The sequence below is a fragment of the Carcharhinus amblyrhynchos genome, chromosome 10, assembly GCF_965287045.1.
Source record: "Carcharhinus amblyrhynchos chromosome 10, sCarAmb.v2.hapA, whole genome shotgun sequence".
Lineage (NCBI taxonomy): Eukaryota > Metazoa > Chordata > Chondrichthyes > Carcharhiniformes > Carcharhinidae > Carcharhinus > Carcharhinus amblyrhynchos.
Window position 1 is genome coordinate 87,384,288 of NC_137333.1, and position 26,905 is coordinate 87,411,192.

Sequence of the window (26,905 nt, forward strand, 5' to 3'; positions counted from 1 at the left end):
CAGTATATAAACATTGGTATTGGATTAGCAACTAATAGAAGACAGAGAATTGGAATAAGAGGTGCATTTTCCACTAATCTGAAACTATTGGAAATGCTACAGGGATCTGTGCTGATGCCACAACTATTTACAGTATACATTAATGACTTTGATAAGGGAAGAAAATGTGCTGTTGCAAAGTTTATAGATGATACAAAAATAGTTGTGAAAGCAAGTGGTGAGGATGACAGTCTACAGAGGGATATAGAACATAGAACATAGAACATTACAGCGCAGAACAAGCCCTTCGGCCCACAATGTTGCGCCGACCAGTTACAAAAACAATGACCCACTAGCCTATACCAATCCCTTTTCGTCCATAAACCTATCCACAGATCTCTTAAACGCCCCCAAACTAGGCGCATTTACAACTGCAGCGGGCAGGGCATTCCAATCCCTCACCACCCGCTGGGTAAAGAACCTACCCCTGACATCCGTCCTGTAGCTACCCCCCCTTAATTTAAAGCCATGCCCCCTCGTGCTAGCTTTCTCCATCCGAGGAAAAAGGCTATCACTATCCACCCTATCTAAACCTCTAATCATCTTATATGTTTCAATAAGATCCCCTCTTAGCCGCCTTCTTTCCAACGAAAACAACCCTAAATACCTCAGTCTCTCCTCATAGGACCTCCCCACCATACCAGGCAACATCCTAGTAAACCTCCTCTGCACCCTCTCCAAAGCCTCCACATCCTTCTTGTAATGTGGGGACCAGAACTGCACACAGTACTCCAAGTGCGGCCGCACCAGAGTAGTGTACAGTTGCAACATGACGCTGCGACTCCTAAATTCAATCCCCCTACCAATAAACGCCAAGACACCGTACGCCTTCTTGACAACCTTATCTACTTGATTCCCAACTTTCAGGGATCTATGTACACATACACCTAGATCCCTCTGTTCATCCACACTATTCAAAGTCCTCCCGTTAGCCCTATACTCGACACATCTGTTGCTCCTACCAAAGTGAATTACCTCACACTTCTCCGCATTAAATTCCATCCGCCACCTCTCGGCCCAGCTCTGCAACCTATCTAAGTCTCCCTGCAGACTATGACACCCTTCCTCACAATCTACCACACCTCCGACTTTGGTGTCATCAGCAAATTTACTAATCCACCCAACTATACCCTCATCCAGATCATTAATAAAGATTACAAACAACAGTGGCCCCAAAACAGATCCCTGAGGCACACCACTCGTAACCGAACTCCATGATGAATATTTACCATCAACCACCACCCTCTGTCTCCTATCTGATAGCCAATTCCTGATCCAACTTCTTAGATTACCCACAATCCCATACATCTGCATTTTCTGCAGAAGCCTACCATGGTGAACCTTATCGAACGCCTTACTAAAATCCATATATACCACGTCAACTGCCTTGCCCCCATCCACCTCTTTGGTCACCTTCTCAAAAAACTCAATAAGGTTAGTAAGGCACGACCTACCCGCTACAAAACCATGCTGACTATTTCTAATCAATTCATTACACTCCAAATAACTATAAATCCTATCCCTAATAATTTTTTCTAAAACCTTGCCCACAACAGAAGTAAGACTCACCGGTCTATAATTCCCGGCAAAGTCTCTGTTCCCCTTCTTAAACAATGAGACAACATTCGCTATCCTCCAATCCTCCGGGACTACACCAGAGACCAATGACGACCTGAAGATCAGAGCCAGAGGCTCTGCAATCACCTCTCTAGCCTCCCAGAGAATCCTAGGGTAGATCCCATCCGGACCAGGGGACTTATCTATTTTCAGCCCCCTCAAGAATATCCAGCACATCCCCCTTATCAACCGTAATACTGTCTATTTTACACCCCTGCAACCCAGTGTCCTCCTCAGCTATATTCATGTCCCCCTGCGTGAACACCGAAGAGAAATATTGGTTCAATGCTTCTCCAATCTCCTCCGGTTCCACACAATAGATAGGTTAGGTGAGTGGGCAAAAATGTGAAAGACGGAATATAATGTAGGAAAATGTGAAGTTATGCACTTTGATAGGAGGAATAAAAGAACCGAGTATTATTTAAATGGAGAAACACTGCAAGAAACTGTAGCACAGAGGGATTTGAAGATCCTCATGCATAAATCACAAACTAGTTTGCAAGCTCAGCAGATAATTGGAAAGGCAAATCATGCAGCTCCTACAGTACTGAAGGAGGCCATTCAGGCCATTAAGACTGCACCGACTCTCCGACGGAGCATCTTACCCAGGCCCAACCTATCCCCATAACTCCACATATTTACCCTGCTAATCCGCCTAACCTACATACCTTGGGACACTAAGGGCCAATTTGGTATGGCAAATCCACCTAACCTGCACATCTTTGGACTGTGGGAGGAAACTGGAGCATCCAGAAGAAACTCACAGGCACTGGAAGAACATACAAACTCCACACAGATAGTCACCTGAAGGTAGAATCAAACCCGGGTCCCTGGCGCTGGGAGGTAGCAATGCTAACCACTGTTCCACCTTGCCACTTGCAATGTTGATCTTTATTTCAAAGGGAATGGAGTATAACAATAGGAAAGTCTTGCTAAAAATTAGCACTAATTAGACCGCACCTGGAATACTATGAATTATTTTGGTCCTCTTATCAAAGGAAAGACATACTGGCATGGAAAACAGCAAATGTGTGTTACTGTTTAAAAAGGAGGGAGACCAAAGGTAGGTAACCGTAGGCTGGTTAACTTAACTTCTGTAGTAGGGAAAATGCTTGAATCTATCATCAAAGAAGAAATAGCGAGACATCTGTCTCATTGGTAAGATGCAGCATGGGTTCAGGACGGGAAGGTCATGTTTGACTAATTTGGTGGAATTCTTTGAGAATATTACATGTGCAGTGGACAATGGAGAACCTGTGGATTGGGTGTATCTGGATTTCCAGAAGGCATTTGGCAAGCTGCCACACCAAAGACTGCTACCTAAGATAAAAGTGCACAGTATTACAGGTAATGTATCAGCATGGATAGACGATTGGTTAACTAACAGAAAACATAGTGGGGATAAATAGGTGTTTTTTTGGTTGGCGATCAGTGACTAGTGGTGTGCCTCAGGGATCAGTGTTGGGACCACAATTGTTTACGACTTACATAGATGATTTGGAGTTGGGGACCAAGTGTGGTGTGTCAAAATTCACAGATGACACTAAGATGGGTGGCAGAGCAAAGTGTGCAGAGGATGCTGAAAGTTTGCAAAGGGATATAGTCTGAGTGAGTGTGCGAGGGTCTGGCAGATGGAGTACAATGTTGGTAAATGTGAGGTCATCCATTTTGGGAGGAATAACAGCAAAATGAACTCTTATTTAAATGGTAAAAAATTGCAGCATGCTGCTGTGCAGAGGGACCTGGATGTCCTTGTGCAGGAATCTCAAAGAGTTGGTTTGCAGGTGCAGCAGGTAATTAAGAAGACAAATGGAATTTTGTCCTTTATTGCTAGAGGGATGGAGTTTAAAATAGCAAGGTTATGTTGCAGCTATATAAAGGTGCTGGTGAGGCCACACCTGGAGTACTGTGTACAGTTTTGGTCTCCTTACTTGAGAAAGGACATACGGACACTGGAGGGGTGCAGAGGAGATTCACTAGGTTGATTCTGGAGGTGAGAGGGTTGGCTTATGAGGAGAGATTGAATAGATTGGGGTAATACTTATTGGAATTCAGAAGAATGAGGGGAGATCTTATAGAAACATACAAGATTATGAAGGGAATAGATAAGATAGAAATAGGGAAGTTGTTTCCACTGGCGGGTGAAACCAGAACTAGGGGGCATAGCCTCAAAATAAGTGAAAGCAGATTTAGGACTGAGTTGAGGAGGAACTTCTTCACACAAAGGCTTGTGAATCTGTGGAATTCCCTGCCCAGTGAAGCAGTTGAGGCTACCTCATTGAATGTTTTTAAAGCAAGGATAGATGAATTTTTGAACAGCAAAGGAATTGAGGGTTATGGTGAGCAGGCAGGTAAGTGGAGCTGAGTCACGAAAAGATCAGCCATGATCTTATTGAAGGGCGGAACAGGATTGAGGAGCCAGATGGTCTACTCCTGCTCCTGGTTCTTATGTTCATACTAGAGGCAGTTTAAAGAAGGCTCGCTACGTTGATCTCAAGTATGGAGGGATTTTCTTATGAGGAGAGGGTAAATAGGGTGGACCTGTGCTTGCATTTTGGAAAAATGAGAGGCAACCTTATTGAGACATGTAGGATTCTCAGGGGGTTTGATAGGATAGAGCTGAGAGGTGGTTTCCTCTTGTGCTGGAGCCTCGGACCAGAGGGCATAATCTCAAAATAGGGGTTGCCCATTTAAAACAGGGATGAGGAGGAATTTCTTCACTCAGAGGATAGTTAATCTGTGGAGTTCTTTACCGCTGAGAGTTATGGCAGCTGGGTTAAGTATGCGCAAGGCTGAGACAGACCGAATTTTGATCAGTAAAGGAATCGAGGGTTAAGTCAGGAAAGTGGAGTTGATGATTCTATCAGATCAGCCATGGCTTTATTGAATGGCAGAGCAGATTTACAAAGAACAATCCAGCATGGGAAACAGGCCCTTTGGCCCAATGAGCCCGCGCCACCACATCCTCCTACACCTACCCTGCCCTGCATGTCTGCGAGTGGAACCCCCAACTTAGCCAGATTCAGGGGAGAATAGTGTCAGTTTGGTAAACCAATCAGCCTAAGAGCACATCTTTGGGGTGTGGGAGGAAACCGGAGCGCCCGGAGGAAACTCACGCAACCACAGGGAGAATGCGCAAACTCCCACAGACACAGGCCCAAATCCATGTATCTGTACAGCTAGCAGTGCTAGTCTCTGAGCTGTTGCGGCGCCCGTCTACCGGTCCAGGATCAAGCACACACACCGACACGAAGTACTAGGCCACTCCCGGAACCTCCAAGAGCAGCCCACGCACGACCCACCGTGTGCGTGCTCCTCGTTTGACAACAAGGTGGACCTCTATCTGCGGAATAAAAAGACAAAAACGTTAACATATAAGTCTGCATTTCCGGTGTCTCCCGAGGCTCTGACCCTATTTAATACCCCCTACTATAACCCTCCATCCTTGTTTCGCTCATGTGTCTATCTAAGTAAACCTTAAACGAGTCCAACGTTCCTGCCTCCACCACCCTACTCGGTAGCGCGTTCCATACCCCCACGACCCTCTGCGTGAAGAATCTTCCTCTCACATCCAAATTATACCTCTCCCCCCTCACCCTTAGATCATGACCTCTCGTAATTGTACCCAGTCTAGGGAGCAGCCTCTCACTATTGACTCTATCTATTCCCTTCAGTATCTTATATACCTCTATCATGTCTCCCCTCAATCTCCGTCTTTCCAAGGAGAAAAGTCCCAGTTTCTCCAACCTTTCCCCGTAACTCAGTCCTTCCATGCCAGGCAACATCCTGGTAAACCTCCTCTGCACCCTCTCCAGAGTCTCCATGTCCTTCTGGTAGTAAGGCGACCAGAACTGGACGCAGTACTCCAAATGCGGCCTAACCAACGTTCTGTACAACTGAAGCATTAGACAGCAGCTGCTATACTCTACACCCCTTCCTATAAAGGCTAGCATTCCATAAGCTTTCCTCACAACATTCTCCACTTGTGTCACAACCTTCATAGACTTGTGAACCTGCACTCCCAGGTCCCTCTGAATTTCTATACTCCTAATCGGTCTACCCTTTATCACGTAGCTCCTCTCTGCATTATTCCTTCCAAAATGCATCACCTCACATTTGTCAGGATTAAATTCCATCTGCCACCTATCTGCCCAATGTACCAACCTATCTATATCCTGTTGTATCACCTGACATTCCACCTCAGTATCCGCCAACCCTGCCACCTTGGTGTCATCTGCAAACTTGCTGATCACACCATGTACGCTCTCTTCCAAATCGTTTATGTATACTACAAAGAGGAGAGGTCCCAGTACTGAGCCCTGCGGCACACCACTGGTCACTGGCCTCCAGCCCAAAAAGGTCCCCTCAACAACTACCCTCTGTCTCCTATTGCCCAGCCAGTTCTCAATCCACCTAGCTACCTGTCCTTGTATCCCATGCGCCTTAACCTTTTCTACCAGCCTACCATGAGGGGCTTTGTCAAACGCCTTACTGAAATCCATATAGATGACATCAACGGCTCTCCCATCGTCAACCGTTTTTGTCACCTCCTCAAAGAATTCTACCAGATTCGTAAGGCAAGACCTCCCTCTAACAAAGCCATGTTGCGTATCCCTAATCAGATCGCAACGCTCCAAATGCTCATACATCCTACCCCTAAGTAGTTTTTCCATTAATTTCCCTACCACCGATGTCAAACTCACCGGTCTATAATTTCCAGGGTTATCCCTACTACCTTTTTTAAACAGCGGTACCACATTTGCTACCCTCCAGTCTTCTGGGACCTCACCTGTGTCCAAAGAAGAGACAAAGATTTGCACCAGAGGCCCAGCAATTTCATCTTTCACCTCCCTAAGCATCCTGGGATAAATACCATCAGGCCCCGGAGCTTTATCCGTCCTTACGCTCCCTAAAAGCCCTAGCACTTCCTCCCTCGTAATAGATATTTCCTGCCACTGATCCACAGCACCCTCCAAGACACTGCACGACACCGAACCCCTCTCCTTCGTGAATACCGACGCAAAGTATTCATTCAGGATCTCCCCCATTCCCTCCGACTCAATTCCTAACTCCCCACTTTTGCCCCTAAGAGGACCAATTTTCCCTCTATCTACTCTCTTGCTCCTAATATAGGAATAAAATGCCTTTGGATTTTCCTTAATCCTATCAGCCAAAGCCATTTCATGCCCTCTCTTTGCCCTTCTAACTCCCCTTTTTAGCTCCCTCCTACTCTCTCTATATTCCCCCAGCGCACTCTCCGTACCCAGTTGTTTCCCTAACATACGCATCCCTCTTCTTCCTCACCAAGTCTTCGATACCCCCTGTAATCCACGGCTCTCTTATCCTACCTTTCCCATCCTTCCGCTTAACCAGAACATGCCTCTCCTGCAACATTTTCAGTTTGCCCTTAAAAGCCTCCCACTTGCCAACCGTGGACTTGCCAGCTAACAGTCCCTCCCAATCAGTGTCCTTCAGCTCCCTCCTAATCCGGCTATAGCTCGCCTTACCCCAGTTCAGCACCCTCCCGTTTGGCCGGCACTCATCCCTTTCCATTTTTATCCTAAAGTAGACGGACTTGTGGTCACTGTTAGCCACATGTTCGCCTACCTCAACCTCAACCACCTGCCCAGGCTCATTACCCAACACTAAATCCAGTATAGCCCCTTCCCTTGTCGGGCTAGTTACATACTGCTCTAGGGACCTTTCCAAAACACATTTTACAAACTCCTCACCCTCCATACCCCCAGCTCTAGGCCCCTTCCAATCTACTCCAGGAAGATTAAAGTCACCCAGTACAACCACCCATTCTTCCTGCACCTATCCAAAATGCCCCTGCAAATGCCTTCCTCCACTGACCTCGGGCTGTTAGGTGGCCTATAGTATACCCCTAGCATCGTAATCTCTCCCTTTTTATTCCTCAACTCCACCCACAGCGACTCAATCCCTAACTCTTCCATATTGTCCTCCCTCTGCACTACTGTGATGCTTTCCTTTACTAACAGTGCCACCCCTCCACCTCTCTTCAACCCTCCTCTGTCACACCTAAAACACTTATACCCAGGAACATTCAGCTGCCAGTCCTGCCCTTCACATAACCACGTCTCCGTTACAGCCACCACATCTAACTTCCTCACAAACGTCAAGGCCCTAAGCTCATCCATTTTTCCTGTCACACTCCTTGCATTGAAACAGACACAGTTCAACCCACCAGTGTCCCTCGGAACCTCCTTCTCCCTGATAATTTTCCTTTCACCCAACTCTCTCCCAGCCACATCCCCACCCCCCCTCCCTATTAGTTTAAACCATTCCTAAACACACCAGCTAACCTCCCTGCTAAGACACTAGTTCCCCTCCCATTCAAATTCTCTCCACCCCTCCTGTACAGTTGCCCTTCTCTTATAAATACCTCCCAGTGATCTACAAAAGTAAAGCCCTCTACCCTACACCAATCCCTCAACCATGCATTCAGCTGCATGATCTCGTCATTTCTAGCCCTGCTGGTACTAGGCAGCAACCCAGAGAATGCCACCCTGGAGGTCCTGCTCTTCAGTTTGGACCCCAACTCCCTAAATTGCCTACGGACATCTACCCTACCCCTCCTTCCTATGTCCCCCTCCCCTATGTGTATTATTACCTCTGCCTGGGTCCCCTCCCCTTTCAAAATTCCCTCTACCCTTTCTGTTACGTCCTGTACCCCTGCTCTAGGGAGGCAGACCACCATCCTGGAGTCACACCTCTGCCCACAGAACCTCCTGTCAATGCCTTGGACCCTCCCATCCTTGATGGGGCAAATGGCCTACTTCTGCTGCTACAGCTCATGGTCTTTAAGTTCTCACCTCATGATTCAGTGACTTCGCACCACTGTTGATATACTTAGCCATGAGATGGTTCAAATGTCATCCCAGTTAATTTAACTGCATAATTGTGGTTTGTTGCTGAAGTGCTCAAGCACTGGCTGGGGAGGTTAAATCAGTTGTTTCAGTCAGAACGAATCGTTATTTTGGGAAGGGAAGTCAGCTAATGAGGATTATATCAAATCAGCATGATCTCATTGATGGGGGAGCAGACTTGAGAGGCCGAATGTTCCTATGTCTTGTGGTCTTTTAAGTGCTTATCTCATGACTATTTGTACCACTGATGATATACTAAGCCATGAGATGTTTCAAACTTTATCCCAGTTGAAGCAGTTATTTTGTTCATTCATGGCATGTGAGCACCATTTGGCAAGGTCTGCATTTATTGCCTATTCACAACTGCCCTTGAAAAGGTGGTAGTGAGCTGATGCCTTGAATCTGTGTTTAAACAATTACCATTACTGTCTTGATGTGTTAGAGAGTGCAGCTTTCAGCAGATGTTAGTCAGAGGCTGTGGAATTCGTGACTGTATGCATTTATTTGATTGTGCTGCTGTCCAGTGAAACCCCAATTTCATGATAGTGTTGCTTTGAAGAAAACGAAATGTTTTAATGGCTCCAGAGATGATAGGATCCTCATAAAGAATTGGTTTTTGCTGGTGTTTACTGTCATTAGATATAAACACTGCTCCAAGATTTCAAGCTGCTTGCTTTCCAGCTACTTTCCATACCAGGTCGGTGTTTATCTGATTGTTAGTTCAAGTAGAACTTCCTCAGGAAATTCCAGAATGTGCATGCGCAGTTGTTTAGTCTGTTACTTGAATGCTGTGAAACCCGCCTTACCTCGCAAGCTGAAAATGCTCAGCAGGCTCCACAGCATCTGTGGAGAGAGAGGAACAAAGATAGCATTTCAAGGCATGTATGACTTGTCAGGCCCATTAAGTATTTCTAACATTTGCAGTCCTTCGCTTTCACTTTACTGCCACACAAGTTGTTTGGCTTCTCCAATGCCAGCAGCCTTTGGATATGTTCCGGAACCACTTTGTTTATGATGTATGAATGCAGTTTGAATTTCACTCTCCACTTTATTTGAAATGGGGCAAAGCATTGCTGCCAGTATGAGTTTTTAAAGCAGCTACCGACTGATTGCATAAAACTGACTTCATGCAAAAGAATTTCCACATCAAGTGTTCTCATTCTTAATACTGTCTGGAAGAGTTTAACATCAGATCTAAATTGGGTTAATGGTGATTGCGGGATTATCATGAAACAAAACAAAAGCAGGAAATGTCAGTTGCTAGACCACAAAACCAGGAAAGGGAAGCTCTTCGAGTCATGATCTGTTTTCAAATACTGTTGAGTCAGATCGCCAAGAGCTAAAAGCTGTATTCATCACTGTAATTAGCTGAATAATGGCAAAGATTTAAGTCACCATTGTTTTTTCTGTTGTATCTGTGCAACTGAAAATTGCCCATGCCATTCTTATAATTTTCTGACCCACTGGATGTCCTCCTTATGCGAACAACAAAATAACACTTGTTGAGAAACATCAGAAAATATAAACGACTGAGTAGAATCACCGAGAAATCGAGCACAAAGTTACCAAGAAGGAAGGACTCCACTACCCTGTGTTTCCCTGGCAGCTTGCCCATTGCTGGAGGAGGCTTTAGAGTGGCCACTTGAGAGCCTCAGTTAGCCTCCAGAAAGGACGGCTGTTCTCGACCTGACTTAATCTTGGGAATTTGAGAGTGTGACAACTCTTCACCCCAAGTCTTCCAGTGCCAGTGTTAGGCCCTCTGGCTCCCATCTCCAACCCAGGGGGAGTATAACATTCCATGTGCTTTATTTGGCAGTCGCAGACTTGTATTCCTGTCATTGTTGACATGAAAATCCATGTATTGTTAGCTCATGGCATGGTATTGGGGCTGTCCAGAAGAACGAGAATCTTCTAGAGGCCTGACTCCTATGTTTTTCCCTTGAACATTCTTGTCAGCTTCTTGCATTAACTAAGGAGCTCTTTGGATTCACTCACTTATTTATTATCCACTTCTGTTGTTCTTAGTTAGCTTTCAGTATTTTGGGATTTGATTTAAGATAATGGGAAAATACTGAATTCAGTAAACTAGGAACTTTGATGCAAAGTTGAATGATTGCGTCATACTGTCAAAAGGGGATATAGCAGCCAAGAGGGAGTACAGCTTAAAGCAGAGCCTGAGTAGGCACATATTGGTTGAATCTGGATTTGACAACATTCATTTATAAAGTGCTGGTCTCAAATAAACATGATGTGGAGATGCCAGCATTGGACTGGGGTAAACACAGTAAGAAGTCTCATAACGCCAGGTTAAAGTCCAACAGGTTTATTTAGTAGCAAAAGCCACTAGCTTTTGGAGCGTTGCCCCTTCGTCAGCTGAGTGGGAGTTCTATTCACAAACAGGGCATATAAAGACACAAACTCAATTTACAAAATAATAATTGGAATGCAAGTCTTTACAGGTAATCAAGTCTTAAAGGCACATACAATGTGAGTGGAGAGAACATTAAGCACAGGTTAAAGAGACGTATATTGTCTCCAGACAGGACAGTTAGTGAGATTTTGCAAGCCCAGGCAAGTCGCTATGGGGGTTACAGATAGTGTGACATGAACCCAAGATCCCGGTTGAGGCCGTCCTCCTGTGCGCGGAACTTGGCTGTCGGTCTCTGCTCAGTGATTCTGCGCTGTCGTGAAGACCGCCTTGGAGAAAGCTTATCCGAAGATCAGAGGTCATATGCCCGTGACCGCTGAAGTGTTCCCCAACAGGAAGGGAATAATCTTGCCTGATGATTGTCAAATGGTGTTCATTCATCTGTTGTCTTAGCATCTGCATGGTCTCCCCAAAGTACATACCTCGGGTACGTTGGGGAGACCATGCAGATGCTTCGACAACGGATGAATGAACACTGCTCAACTATCACCTGACGAGACTGTTCTCTTCCTGTTGGGAAGACTTCAGCAGTCACGGGCGTTCAGCCTCTGATCTTCGGATAAGCGTTCTCCAAGGCAGTCTTCATGACACACGACAGCGCAGAGACTGGTAGCCAAGTTCCACGCACATGAGGACGGCCTCAACCGGGATCTTGGGTTCATGTCACACTATCTGTAACCGCCATAACAACTTTCCTGGATTTGCAAAACCTCACTAACTTCATGCAAAAGAATTTCCACATCAATACACGTCTCTTTAACCTGTGCTTAATGCTCTCTCCGCTCACATTGTCTGTACTTTTAAGACGTGATTACCTGTAAAGACTCGCATTCCAATCATTATTTTGTAAATTGAGTTTGTGTCTTTATATGCCCTGTTTGTGAATAGAACTCCCACTCATCTGACGAAGGGCAGCACTCCGAAAGCTAATGGATTTTGCTACCAAATAAACCTGTTGGACTTTAATCTGATGTTGTGAGACTTCTTACTCAGACATAGTTTTGAAACATAGCTGCCCACTACTTTGTAACTACCAGTAATCAGTTTTGTCTATCTACCACTTTGTCAGCCGTAGCTCTGATGGTAACACTCTCGTCCCCAAGTCACGTGGCTCCGGGTGCAAGTCCACTTCAGAACAAGGCTGACACTCCATTGTAGCATCAAGGGGAGCACTGCACAGACAAAGGTGCTATCCTTCAGATGAAGTGGTAAACCCCTCTGCTTGGATGATCTAAAAGATGGAGTTATTCCCAGTGTTTCTTTTCAAGCAATGTCATTAAAAAGACAGATAATGTGTTCTGGTAATGATCACGTTGCTACTTGCAAATTGCCAGTCACATTTCCTGCATAACAATAATGCCTTCAAAAGTACCGCATTGGCTGCAAAACATTTTGTGACATCAGTGAAAAGTGTTAACTAACTGCAATAATAATATCACTGAAATAAATTGATATGATGTTTTAACTCCGAGAAATCACAGCTCAAAAAGTTGAAGCAGTTTTTAAATCCATTTGCAAGTAAATGATTCATTGTGTCTTTAGGATAATAAGATTTTGTATTTTTTATACTCATACAGGCTCTGGATGGAAATTTCTATGACCACCTTAAAGAATACTTGATGGTGTTCAACAGAACAGAGCTTGAAGCCTGTCAATCTGTACAGAATACATTCCAGTTGCTAGTAGAAGCTTCCAGCATGGTAAGTCTCTGGCATTGAAACAATGGGTTTAACAGTGTTCAATAAAATTGTCCCTCATTACTTATTTCAAACAATGCTGGGGCTCAGGAGTCTTTTTCAACAATGAAAAATGCTGGGGTCCGGGTCCATAGGACTCTTAAATCGGCCTCGCAGGTGGAGGATGTGGTCAAGAAGGCGTATGGTGTACTGGCCTTCATTAATCAAGGGATTGAGTTTAGGAGTCGGGAGGTAATGCTGCAACTTTATAAGACACTTGTCAGACCCCACTTGGAGTACTGTGCGCAGTTCTGGTCGCCTCACTATCGGAAGGATGTGGAAGCTCTTGAAAGGGTGCAGAGGCGATTTACAAGGATGTTGCCTGGATTGGGAGTCGTGCCTTATGAAGATAGGTTGAGGGAGCTGGGACTCTTCTCCCTGGGGAGACGAAGGTTGAGAAGCAACCTGACAGAGGTTTATAAGATGTTGAGAGGAATAGGTAGGGTGGATTCTCAGAGGCTATTTCCCAGGGTTGAAATGGTCGCTACGAGAGGACACAGATTTAAGGTGCAGGGAAGCAACTACAGAGGAGATGTTAGGGGTAAGTTTTTCACTCAGAGGGTGGTGAGTGAATGGAATCGGCTGCCGTCGGTGGTGGTGGAGGCGAGCTCGCTGGGGTCCTTTAAAAAGACTTCTGGATGAGTATATGGGATCTAATGGTATTAGAGGTTTTAGATAGGTCTATGGCTTAGTAGGTATAGAAGTGATCAGCGCAACTAGTGGGCCGAAGGGCCTGTTTGTGCTGTAGTGTTCTATGTTCTACGAAATCCTTGAACTACATCCGGTGAATTGAACCTGCCAGAAGTTTTATTTTGTAAAAATTAAGATGTTGTATTTCCTGTAAACAGAAAACTGGATTAAGATTGCTTTCGCTTCATACCAAAGTTTCTGTCAATAGCCGTATTGGAAAGGAAGCGCAAACAAAAGAGCACTTATAAGGACATTTCAAAGCCTTTAGTCCTCCAGAAAGACAAGTGGGTGTGGTTGTCTGCTGTGTTGGCAGGACAAACATTTGTGCCTTGGGATCAATGAAGGAAAATGGATGATTGTTATTGCATCCAAGGAATTCACAAAATTAACTTTGATTTTACACATAAGGAAGCAGGGTGGGGTGCAGAGGTCATTTTGGGAAGCTGTGTACTTCCTAGAAGTTGATTGGAGCAGCATAGGCGTGAGAGTAGATAACTAAGCAGTCTTTTTAAGTGTGCAGGTTTTGAGCAGTGTTGGCAATGCTGCATTTATTGTCAATCCTAACCATTCTGGCAGATTTTGTCCAATCATGATTAGTTCTACAACCGATTGCCTTTCTAGTCTTGATTCAGAAGACGTTGAGTCACATGTAGCGGGAGATTGCAATCAGTTTTTGGCCAGAACATGAAAATGATGGATTCTCTTTCCTGAAAGGTATAAATGAATCAGTTGTAGTTCTATGAATGCTTGTAAATTAAATTTAAATTGTTTCAGTAACAGTTGTGGCGCAAGTTGAATTTGTGTACACTACCGTAACCCACGTAAAACATCCTAACTTAATAGTAACATGTGGTGTGTGTAAGCTAAGAGAATTAATAAGGGCAACACTAAAACATCTTGTTGAATCAAGGAATAACTGCAAAAGTCTTGTCTTTGATTTTAAAGTAGATCACTTGAAAGCCATTCGATAAGACTGATGGCTGATCGGTTTGGTGTTTTGAATTCCACATTCCTATGTATCCCCAATAATCTTTGATTTCCTTGCCCAATAAGAATCTATCTACCTCTGTCTTAACAAGACTCCACCTCCACCATCTTCTGAGGCAGAAGGTTTCAAAGTTGCACAACTGTCTGAGAGAAAGATGTTCTCCCCAGTTCTGTCTTAAAAGGGTGACCCCTAATTTTAAAACAGTGCCTCCTGTTCTGTACTTGCTCACAAAAAGGAGACGTACTTTACATATCCAGTTTGTCTAGACTGTCCAGAAGCTTTTAAATTTCATTCTTTTAAAGTCACCCCTCACTCTTCTAAATCCCAATGGAAACAAGCCCAGTCTGTCCAAACTTTCTTCACAAGATAGTCATTCCAAGTATCAAACTCGTAAACCTCCTTTGAGCCACCTCCAATGTGTTTACATCCTTCCTTAAATAAAGAGACGAGAACAGGTATCAATCTAGTAAACTTCCTCTAAATTGCCTCCAATGCATTTACGTCCTTACTTGAGGCAAAAACTGCACACTATTCAAGATGTGGTCTCATCGATGTCCTGTATAACTGAAACATAACATCCTTACTTTTATGTTTAATTCCTCTCATAGTAAAATATAGCATTCCATTAGCCTTCTTAATTATTTACTGTACCTGCTGTGAAGAAAGAGAGTATTATGTTTTAATATTTTTGGAGTTTATTATGTAATCCTTTGATACAGACTTGCGATTGTAGCCCTATGCTTGTGGCTGTGGTTCTCTGTCTGTGTGTGACTAATGAAGCTGGGGATAGGATATCCATGTTTCGGGACATAAAACGTGTCTAAGTGTGAAAGGCACTCACCATCCTCACTTGGAATTAAGTTGCTGTTCCTTCGCTATCGCTGGTCAAGTTTGTGAAACTTCCTCCCTAACAACACTATGGGTGGGCCTACACCTCAGACTGCAGCAGTTCAAGAAGGCAGCTCACCACATTGACCATGCTGAATTCTCTTTCAGTGTACCCAAATAGATACCGGAGTGTGGCAACTAGGGGATTTTCACAGTAACTTCATTACGTTGCTCACTTGTGACACATTTTCTCAAGGGCAACTATGGATGAGCAATAAATACAGGTCTAGCCAGCGACAACCACATCCCATCAATGAATTTTAAAAAAGGTATACCATCCCTTCTCACCCTTCTCCTGTCTGTAGATGTGATAGAGTTGACCACGCCACCCTCCAACCTCTCCTCATTGTTGGGCAGCTGCTGTCAGATGGGGCCACTGTTACCTATTTAATTGTAGCTCATGTCTCAGTGGCAATGGCTTCTCTTCCTCTGAAGTACCATTACCTCTGGTATTCCCCAAGGATGTGGGTATGCCGGCGTTGGACTGGCGTAAACACAGTAAAAAGTCTGACAACACCAGGTTTTAGTCCAACCGATTTATTTGATAATAGACTCACAAGCTTTCGGGGTTAGCCCCTTCGTCAGGTGAATGGAGAGCTCTGGCCTCAGACAGAGCATATAAAGCACAGACAGTTTAGAGATTACTGATTAGAATGCGAATCCTTACACCTAACCTGCTGTTCAAGACCTGAAGTGGCTGACAATGTGAGTGGAAGGAGCACTGATCACAGGTTACAGAGATGTGTATTGTCTCCAGACAGTACAGTAAGTGAGGTTTTGCAAACCCAGGCAAGTCACGGGGGTTACAGATAGTGCGACATGAACCCAAGATCCCTGTTGAGACCGTCCTCATGTGTGCGGAACTTGGCTATCAGTCTCTGTTCAGCGACTCTGCGCTGTCGTGTGTCTTGAAGGCGAATGAGGCTGCGGGAGTTTTTCCACAAACCCCAAGAGGCCTACAGCGAACACAATGAGACAGCCGATGAACCAGAACAACCGACAGAGAGATCCACAGTGCAACAACCTAAGAGGAAGGAATCCAATTGGACTCCTCCGGAAGGCCGCTGCCCTCGACTGGACTTGTATGCCCAAACCATCAGGAGGTGCGTTAACACCAGATTCATCAACCACACTCACAAGACAGCCCCGAACATCACCCAAGCACAACGCAACGCCATCCACGCTCTCAAGACAAACCGCAACATTGTCATCAAACCAGCAGACAAAGGAGGGGCCATCGTCATACTGAACAGAACGGATTACTGTAAAGAAGTGTACCGACAACTAAACAATGAGGAACACTACAGACAGTTACCCACAGATCCGACCAAAGAACACACTCGTCAACTCAACAATCTGATCAAGACCTTTGATCCGGACCTTCAGAGCACCCTCCGTGCTCTCATTCCACGTACTGCCCGCGTTGGAGATCTCTACTGCCTCCCAAAGATACACAAGGCAAACACACCTGGCCGTCCCATCGTATTGGGCAATGGGACTCTGTGTGAGAACCTCTCCAGCTACGTCGAGGGCATCCTGAAACCCATTGTACAAAGAACCCCCAGCTTTTGTCGCGACACTACGGACTTCCTACTGAAACTCAGTACACGTGGAGCAGTTGAACCAGGGACACTCCTCGTCACAATGGATGTCTCGGTGCTCTACACCAACATCCCCCACAACGATGGCATTGCTGCGACTGCCTCAGTACTCAATGCTGACAACTGCCCGTTTTCAGATGCAATTTTACAACTCATCCGCTTTATCCTGGACTACAATGTCTTCACCTTCAACAACCAGTTTTTCATCCAGACACATGGAACAGCCATGGGGACCAAATTTGCACCTCAATATGCCAACATCTTCATGCACAGGTTTGAACAAGACTTCTTCACTGCACAGAATCTTCAACCAATGCTATACACTAGATACATCGATGACATTTTCTTCCTTTGGCCTCATGGTGAACAATCACTGAAACAACTGTATGATAATATCAACAAATTCCACCCCACCATCAGACTCACCATGGACTATTCCCCAGAATCAGTTGCATTCTTGGACACACGCATCTCCATTAAGGACGGTCACCTCAGCACCTCACTGTACCGCAAGCCCACAGACAATCTCACAATGCTCCACTTCTTCTCCAGTTTCCACCCTAAACATGTTAAAGAAGCCATTCCCTATGGACAAGCCCTCCGTATACACAGGATTTGCTCAGATGAGGAGGATCATGACAGACACCTCCAGACCCTGAAAAATGCCCTCATAAGAACAGGATATGGTGCTCGACTCATAGATCGACAGTTCCAATGCGCCACAGCGAAAAACCGCACCGATCTTCTCAGAAGGCAAACACGGGACACAGTGGACAGAGTACCCTTCATCGTCCAGTACTTCCCCGGAGCGGAGAAGCTACGACATCTTCTCCGGAGTCTTCAACATATCATTGATGAAGACGAACATCTCACCAGGGCTATCCCCACACCCCCACTTCTTGCCTTCAGACAACCACACAACTTCAAACAGACCATTGTTCGCAGCAAACTACCCAGCCTTCAGGAGAACAGTGACCACAATACCACACAACCCTGCCACAGCAACCTCTGCAAGACATGCCGGATCATCAACATGGATACCATCATCACACGTGAGAATACCATCCACCAGGTACATGGTAAATACACTTACAACTCGGCCAACATTGTCTACCTGATACGTTGCAAGAAAGGATGTCCCGAAGCATGGTACATTGGGGAGACCATGCAGATGCTACGACAACGGACGAATGAACATCGCTCGACAATCACCAGGCAAGACTGTTCCCTTCCTGTTGGCGAACACTTCAGTGGTCACAGGCATTTAGCCTCTGACCTTCGGGTAAGTGTTCTCCAAGGCGGCCTTCACGACACACGACAGTGCAGAGTCGCTGAACAGAGACTGATAGCCAAGTTCCGCACACATGAGGACGGTCTCAACAGGGATCTTGGGTTCATGTCGCACTATCTGTAACCCCCGTGACTTGCCTGGGTTTGCAAAACCTCACTTACTGTACTGTCTGGAGACAATACACATCTCTGTAACCTGTGATCAGTGCTCCTTCCACTCACATTGTCAGCCACTTCAGGTCTTGAACAGCAGGTTAGGTGTAAGGATTCGCATTCTAATCAGCAATCTCTAAACTGTCTGTGCTTTATATGCTCTGTCTGAGGCCAGAACCCTCCATTCATCTGACGAAGGGGCTAACCCCGAAAGCTTGTGAGTCTATTATCAAATAAATCGGTTGGACTAAAACCTGGTGTTGTCAGACTTTTTACTGTGTTTACGCCAGTCCAACGCCGGCATACCCACATCCTTGGGGAATACCAGAGGTAATGGTACTTCAGAGGAAGAGAAGCCATTGCCACTGAGACATGAGCTACAATTAAATAGGTAACAGTGGCCCCATCTGACAGCAGCTGCCCAACAATGAGGAGAGGTTGGAGGGTGGCGTGGTCAACTCTATCACATCTACAGACAGGAGAAGGGTGAGAAGGGATGGTATACCTTTTTTAAAATTCATTGATGGGATGTGGTTGTCGCTGGCTAGACCTGTATTTATTGCTCATCCATAGTTGCCCTTGAGAAAATGTGTCACAAGTGAGCAACGTAATGAAGTTACTGTGAAAATCCCCTAGTTGCCACACTCCGGTATCTATTTGGGTACACTGAAAGAGAATTCAGCATGGTCAATGTGGTGAGCTGCCTTCTTGAACTGCTGCAGTCTGAGGTGTAGGCCCACCCATAGTGTTGTTAGGGAGGAAGTTTCACAAACTTGACCAGCGATAGCGAAGGAACAGCAACTTAATTCCAAGTGAGGATGGTGAGTGCCTTTCACACTTAGACACGTTTTATGTCCCGAAACATGGATATCCTATCCCCAGCTTCATTAGTCACACACAGACAGAGAACCACAGCCACAAGCATAGGGCTACAATCGCAAGTCTGTATCAAAGGATTACATAATAAACTCCAAAAATATTAAAACATAATACTCTCTTTCTTCACAGCAGGTACAGTAAATAATTAAGAAGGCTAATGGAATGCTATATTTTACTATGAGAGGAATTAAACATAAAAGTAAGGATGTTGTGTTTCAGTTATACAGGACATCGATGAGACCACATCTTGATTAGTGTGCAGTTTTTGCCTCAAGTAAGGACGTAAATGCATTGGAGGCAATTTAGAGGAAGTTTACTAGATTTACTAAAACCTGGTGTTGTCAGACTTTTTACTGTATTCCCCAAGGATCCATCCTTGTTGTTCATTCTCTTCCTAATCTAGTGATGCACAACAGGTTTATAGCTGCTTGAGGGCTGCCACTCCACATCAAACATGGCTGACCAGGAGTCTCTCCTGCTCTCACCACCTGCCAGTGGTCTCATGAGCACCCCAGTTTCAATTGCAGCACTGTTGGTGGCTCTCTTCAAACTTTTAGGCCCCAGGCTCTGGAATTCCCTCCCTGCCCCTCTCCTCCTCTCTCTCTTACTTTCCTCCTTTGAGACACTCCTTAAAATCTATGCCTTTAACCAAACTTTTGGTCAGGTGACCTAATATGACCCTGAGTGGCTTGGAGTCATTTTGTTTGTTATCTGTCTGTGAAGTGCTTTGGGGACGTTTTAGGTGCTATATCAATATAAATTGTTGTTGTACATCTTGGTTAACGTGTCTGGTTGAATTTTTGGGGGAAAGAAAAGGTATAAACATGTTGCCAAACAGAGATAATGGGCATTTGAAAGTTTTGGCTGCCATAAGTTAGATACACCATACATTTGTCTATCATGCCATCAGTGGCAAGTAGTTCTAATACTGACGTATTAAATCGTGTATGCAAGTTCTTTTGATCTATTTATCATGCTACTTTGTAACTTTATTTTAGGGATTGCGAGATTACAATCTGCAGCTTTTTCTTCAAGAAAATCCAATATTTCAAAAACCTCAGTCATTCCAGTTCCAGCCTAGCGACAATGACATGGTACGTGGTTGGTTTATTCACAGGTATTTATTTACAATAACAAAGATAATCTGATAGGAACATGTGCGAAACAGAAAGATATATTTTTGCAATTCTATCATGTTCTCCAAACAGAAAGGCATGTGTACTTAGAAGTCTAACAGAGAAGATTTCAGTAATGGAGCTTCTGACATCATGGCTGGGAATGAACCTGAGTCCTGAAGCTGATTTTGAATTTTAAATTATTGATAAGTTTGTTCTTTGTATAATGTACAGAGTAAGATTAAACGCTTGTCATCTGCAGCAGGTTGGCAACATGACTCGTTAAGGGCAATTAAAGGAGAACAGCTGGGCTTTTCCTATCAGCCTCCCAAGTCCTCACAGACAGTATGAGTCAGTTTAATTGTTTCACGCAGCTTCCCGGCGCCAGATTGAGGGGGAGAGTGGATGTCAGGCAATACTTCTGTCAAGTCCAGAGGCCCTCCCTGGTGCTACAGTCGTCCATCCTATAGAGGAGCTCTCTCCCTATGCAGTCTTTTGGCCCGACTGCAAAAGCCATTCTTAATATAAATGTTAGAAGGCTGGAAAGAGCTTCCATGTTGAAGCAACCTCTTCCATATAGATCTTCCAATGCAGTTTGCTGCTTGTTTCAAGGTAGAAGACCTCTGAATGGCCATCCAACTTTGACAGCTTGCCCACTCCCCTTGATTAGGTGGGAAACCCACTTTCTAAACATTAATCAGTTACCCACGAGTGACTGTTACCCACACAGTACAGATTTTGGATCCACGTTTCAGCCTGAAAATGGAGTTCAGAAGCCTATGCGAAAGTCCTGCCCTTGGTCGTCAAACGCTAAGAGATCTCTGAAGTCAGTAAGTTTTGGCACAAGTGACCAGAATTCATTTCATGAAGCCTTTAAACTTACATTGATGAAATTGACATTTGACCCCTGGAATACTTGGAGGTAGCAGGTAAAATAGTTATTTCTAAATAAACTGAAAAACACTGAAATTTATTTATGGTATTTTACAAGCAAGTTTGAGAAGATTCATATTTGGAGGAAAAATCAGAATAGCTCATGATGATATCAAGTCCTCTGGCTACAGAACAAAATCACTTTATTTTGCTATTTTTACATTGCGTAAGTGTCCAATTCTTCATGACCAATATTCAACTAATAACTTGATTTTAGCAATTATCTCTTTTGTTTGCTTAGTCACAGAAACTTAGTATCTATTGTGCCTTTGCTGACTGAAAGTACAGTCATACTTAGCCACACACCCATGTTTTTGTCCATAACCTCAGGTATTTGTCATGTATTTATATAATTAACACTTTAAAATTATTTATGGAATCGACTTCCACCACTTTTTCGGGAAGAACATTCTAGATCCTGCTGACTCTTTGATTTAAAGAGAACTCTCATCGTGCTATTAGATCTTCAGCCAATGATTTTAAATCTGAACTCTGGTTATTGATTGACCTGCCAGAGGGAATAGTTTTCCTTTATTGACTCTCTTCAAACCTCCCATCATCTTGGAAACACATATTAGGTCACCTCCATAGAGAACAGCCCTAACTTCTCTTCATTTCCTGAAGTCTCTTGTCTCTGATAAAGCTCCTTTGAACCCTTTCTAATGCCTTTATGTCTTTCCTGAAGTATGCTGCTCAGAATTGTCCACAATACTCCACCTGGGGCCTAGTCAGTGATGTTTAATGTTCTATCGTGATTATTTTGCTTTTATGTTCAATGTATCTATTTATTAATCCACATGATTTTAAACCGCCTTATCAACTTGCTTTGCCACTTTTCAGGATGTTTGTGTATCAACAACAGGGGTCTCCCTGTTCATCCGCACATTCAAATTCTTGCAATTTAAAGTATACTGTCTTCCATGTTAGACCCTCCCAAGTTGCAGCACTCCACACCTCTCCATGTCCATTTGGCATGCTTTTGTACATTTACCCACGTCTGCAACTATCCATATCACTACCAGGTTGTCAAACATTGTATCTTCCACAAACTTTATAATGCTTCAACGTATACCCAGGTCTAGTCATTTATACGTACTGGACCCAAAATTGATCCTTGGGGAAAATTCTGCACACTAGCTCCCGTTTTGAAAAACATGCACCCATTTGCTCCTTTGCTTGCTGTCACTTTTATATCTTTACTGCCACTTTACTCATCATATATTGGCCCAATTTAAGAAGCACTGAATTTCTTACTGTATCCTCGTAAAAAAGCAAATCAAATTGTGGTGCTATTATTGTTATCTCCAATTCTCAACTACCTTGTCAAGCTTCCTTTCAAATTTAAGTTGATCCTAAATGAATGGCTTCTGTGGTTGTCTGTTCAACATACCTTCTGTCCTGCAGAAGCAAAGTTTTATTCTAATTTCTAATTTTGATGTGAATTTTGTGCTAATGCCCTGAAGTTCTATATTCATTGTGCAAATTAAGTAGTTTTGCCATAATGATATCTGCTTGAAGCTGTCCAGGTTCTTTTAGGTATGTTCACGATCACTGCCTTTTATTCCGTCTGTTTTTGATACTTTTTTTTAATCCAATTCAATCAAATCAAGTCCAATTCGGAGTCTCAACAGGTGAAACATTCCCAATCCAAGCTGACAAGACAGGGCTCTCACCTCCTGTCTTGGGCTTGATTTACATGATCCAAGCTGATTGGAGCAGGCATTGCACCTCCTCTGTGGCTTGATCTCATTTGCAGCTTAGCCAAAAGGCCGAGATGCCGTTTTTAAAAATTGCTTCAAATGAAGCTAAAACATAACCTAATGATTTCAACCGAGTACAGCATGTCCATACTACACTTGAACTTAGCCAAAAGGCCGAGAAGAAGTTACATCAACAATTCAGACTTAGCATCTGCAAGGTGGAGTGTGAAGTTCCTGCTACTCAGCTCCATCTTCCATAGGAATTCTGCTACACATGAGAGTTTTTCTAAATCCTATACCAATAGCCTTCTCATTGAGGTCATTAGGTTACATTTCAGCTTCATTTGAAGCAATTTTTTAAAGCGGCATCTGGGCCTTTTGGCAAATTAGATCAAGCCTTGGAGGTGGAGCTACACCTACTCCAATCGGCTTGGATCATGTAGGTCTAGCCCAAGACAGGAGGTGAGAGCCCTGTCTTGTCAGCTTGGATCGGGAATGTCCCAACTTGTTGGGACTCTGAATTGGCTTTAATTTGACTTGATTGGATTGGAATAAAGTTTTTAAAAAATTGAGTGCGCCAATTTCATAGCAATTAATGTGAATTATGCTTTTTTCACTCTGAGATTATCTTAATTAATGTAGTAAAGACTTAAAAATGTGGAAATATAGATCAGTTAGCACCTCTTCAGAGCAAAACAGGTCTGTGACCTTTCAGAGTGAGGTAAAGTTAAGAAATGTAATACTTTTTTGAGCAAACGTGAAACATGGGAGTTGAGGTGAAGGACAGAATAGATTAAATGACAATAGATTTTATGGTGCAAGGCCAAACAGTGTGGTAATGTTTAGAATTTAATTTTTCCGGCTCCCCACACTGTCAAGGACCTTCACTTGCTCAAAACCTATTCCATTTCTCCAGTTCTGGTGAAAGGTTGCAGGCCTAACCTCATTTCTCCCTTCACAGATGCTGCCTGATTTGTTAAGTTTTTTTTAAACTTCATCCATCTGCAGAATGTTGTCTTTGTGTCAAATTAATGCACTGTTGTTTGACTTGTGGCTTTTGGAGGAAAGTTTTTCATTCTAGCAGTCTCACTTTCTATATCAACTCAAACTAATTGTGAGAAAATACATCAATAATTAACTTTCTAGAAAATGTATGGCACACTTGTTATTTTATGTTATGCTCCTTTATTAGATCTTCCCAAAGCTATACCATGCACATACATCAAAGGTGTATTAAATGATTACTTTCAAATATATTGATCTACATCTACTTTAAACCATTCGCTGAATACCTTTACATTCTCAGAATGTCAGGATGTGTGGAAAAATGTGTTCCCTTAATTTATGATTTTATGTTGGGCTACAACAATGAATGTTATGTCAGGTTGCTCAGTTGATGTTTATTGTAGATGTATCCTTAATCTCTTTAGCTTTAGAAGCTTTTTTTCCTTTGTTAACATTTAGTTAGTGATAATGTTGTATTGTTTTGTGGATGCTTTGCATGTGTGCTGATAAACGTTTAAAGCTACTTGAATAATCCAGCAGGTACATGTGGATGAGCTGTTTTTTTTCCCTAACCACTGTATGTCAAAGCTAACTTGTTCATTTTGTCCTATTAATGTTTTCATTGCTCAGAGTTTTAATACAGTGCAGCTTGTGGACATTGATCTCTCACCCGTCAGCACTTTGCGAATGACTTTAGCAGAGGTACACACAATCTTTGTGTACTTGGTGTTATGTGGTGTGGTTTGGTGTGCATGTATTAAAAAAACTGCATCTTTTGATTGATGACAATGACAGCTCCTGACAGTTGTGCTACCTTGACAAATGACATTTTGTGAGTTGATTTTGGGGCCTGATTTTGACCCATTCAAAATGGTTTTTGCTCCCACCACATTAAAATCGGGCCCTTAAAATCAATCTGTAAAACATTTCTTGCTTGAAAGCTTGAATTGATCAATTGCTTTAATAAATTTGGCACTGTTTGGGATATTCTATAAGTATGTCATGAGATTGTTCCATGTTAAGAGCCACTATTCAGTCATAATTTATTTATATTCTGATCTTTATCACAATCTTGCAGCATACGATAAGTCATAACGGCCACACAGCCGTTAACACTGCTGCCTCAGAGCACCAGGGACTCGGGTCAATTTTGACCTTGGGTAACTGTACAGCTTACACATTCTCCCTGTATCTACAGGGGTTTCCTCTGGGTGCTCTGGTTTCCTTCCACATTCCAAAAATGTGCAGATTAGGTGGATTGGCCATGCTAAATCGCCCCTTAGTGTCCCAAGATGTGTAGGTTAGGGGGATTAACCATGGGAAATGCATGGGGTTAAGGGGATAGGGTGGGGAGAAGGACTGGGTACGATACCCTATCAAAGAAGTGGCGCAGACTTGATAGGCTGAATGGCCTCCTTCTGCACTATAAGAATTATATGATGTTGTACCTATGTTACTTGCATGGATCCATTACCTAGCAAGATGTTCAATGGAATTGGACTTTTCTGCCAACTGGTCAAGCACCTTGTTTTCTAATCTATTGGTGACGCAGTTTTAGCTGAAATTGATTTAAAATGTTTCTTTTTTTTAATTGGTTTCCCAATTGGAAAGATTATCAGCGAACTCTTAAAGGATTAAATATTGCCCCTTTGTTTCTAGTAACAATGATACCTGTCTGAAACTGCTTTCTTTGATAGCTTGCTTAGTTTTTCTTCATTTTTAGAAAACCTTTTTCATATTTTGAGTCCCAATCTATCCTATCAGTTTATCATGCAAGGTTCAGTGTTGAAGCCCTGTTCATGCAAAGCATCCCATTAGATATTTGTCAGACCATTTGACACGTGGCAAATAATTGGTGATGAAACTTGGGAGCAACCTGGTCTGTAGCTCCAGTAATTTCATGCTAACTTTTTGAGAACACCAAAAAATACACAAAGGTATGATTAGAAATTATTTAGATAAATAGTATAGATACAGATTTCCACTACATCCTTAAAGCTTACAATTTAATACCTATTATGTCTGGACCAGTGCCAAGGATCAGGGATATAATTGACAAAAATGCACAGTTTAACTTCACTGACTTATTGCTTGATATTTCTAACTTACTGCTGGATGACATGTCAAAGATTGCACCTTTTTTTGTGAAAGTTAGTTTAAATAATAAACAAAACTATTAAATTGACCAAAATTTCTATGTTGAATTGCTGAAAGAAATATTGTGCAGTTTCTTAACTACCTTAATAAATAGTCATCTTTAGAAATCTGAGTTTTCTTGGTAAAAGGTTGAAATTGTTTCCTTAATCACGAAGAACCAAGCGTCACAAACTGAAATGAACTCCTTCCTTTTGCCAACTTGACTTCTGCTAAATTAATGCAAAGCTTAGAGACTCATCAGCCTAAAGTTGAGATAGTTAACACAAGTTCTTGCATATTTTTACACTTGACTGGGGTTGATGAAGTATTAGTATGACAGCTTCTGTTCCTTTATTTTTCTGGGTATCACTTGGCATTCAGATGTCACTTTCGTTAGTAACTAATCTGACTAATAACGTGATGTGTGTAAATCCTTTAATTTATTTTAAGTGCTATGAAAAATGCTAGAGATACATGTCTAAACCTTGAATCCAGTAACTTCCCCCAGAAGACCACAGACAAAATGTAGACATTTATTTATTAAACATTTGTAATAAAGCTGAAATGTCATTATACTACTCAGGATTAAAAATGATTCCCACACCTTTTACTTCAATGACTGGTGGTTAACTGGAACTTTTTGTTATTTTTCATTGAAGAATCTCAATAAGTTTGCAGCTCCCCAAATCCCAAATGAAGTGATATCTAATTCTAATGAAAGATTTCAGTGGTTTAATTTTGAGGAGGATCAATGGGTGGGGAGAGCAATGATTTTTGTTTTAGGAGCTAAGCTACATTGTTATTCATTCATTACATT

At 43.2% G+C, this 26,905-nt stretch overlaps 1 protein-coding gene across 2 annotated transcripts in view; it reads left to right on the forward strand.

Moving 5' to 3' along the window:
• fchsd2 (FCH and double SH3 domains 2) overlaps positions 1-26,905 on the forward strand; it is a 244,362-nt gene that overhangs the window by 156,486 nt on the left and 60,971 nt on the right. The window contains exons 9-11 of one of the 2 annotated variants that reach the window (XM_080197533.1): positions 12,552-12,674; positions 20,198-20,293; positions 24,583-24,654. In XM_080197533.1, the coding sequence (XP_080053659.1) occupies positions 12,552-12,674; positions 20,198-20,293; positions 24,583-24,654 (291 nt within the window). The remainder of the gene's footprint in view (positions 1-12,551; positions 12,675-20,197; positions 20,294-24,582; positions 24,655-26,905) is intronic. The other variant, XM_080197534.1, reaches the window with a different exon arrangement.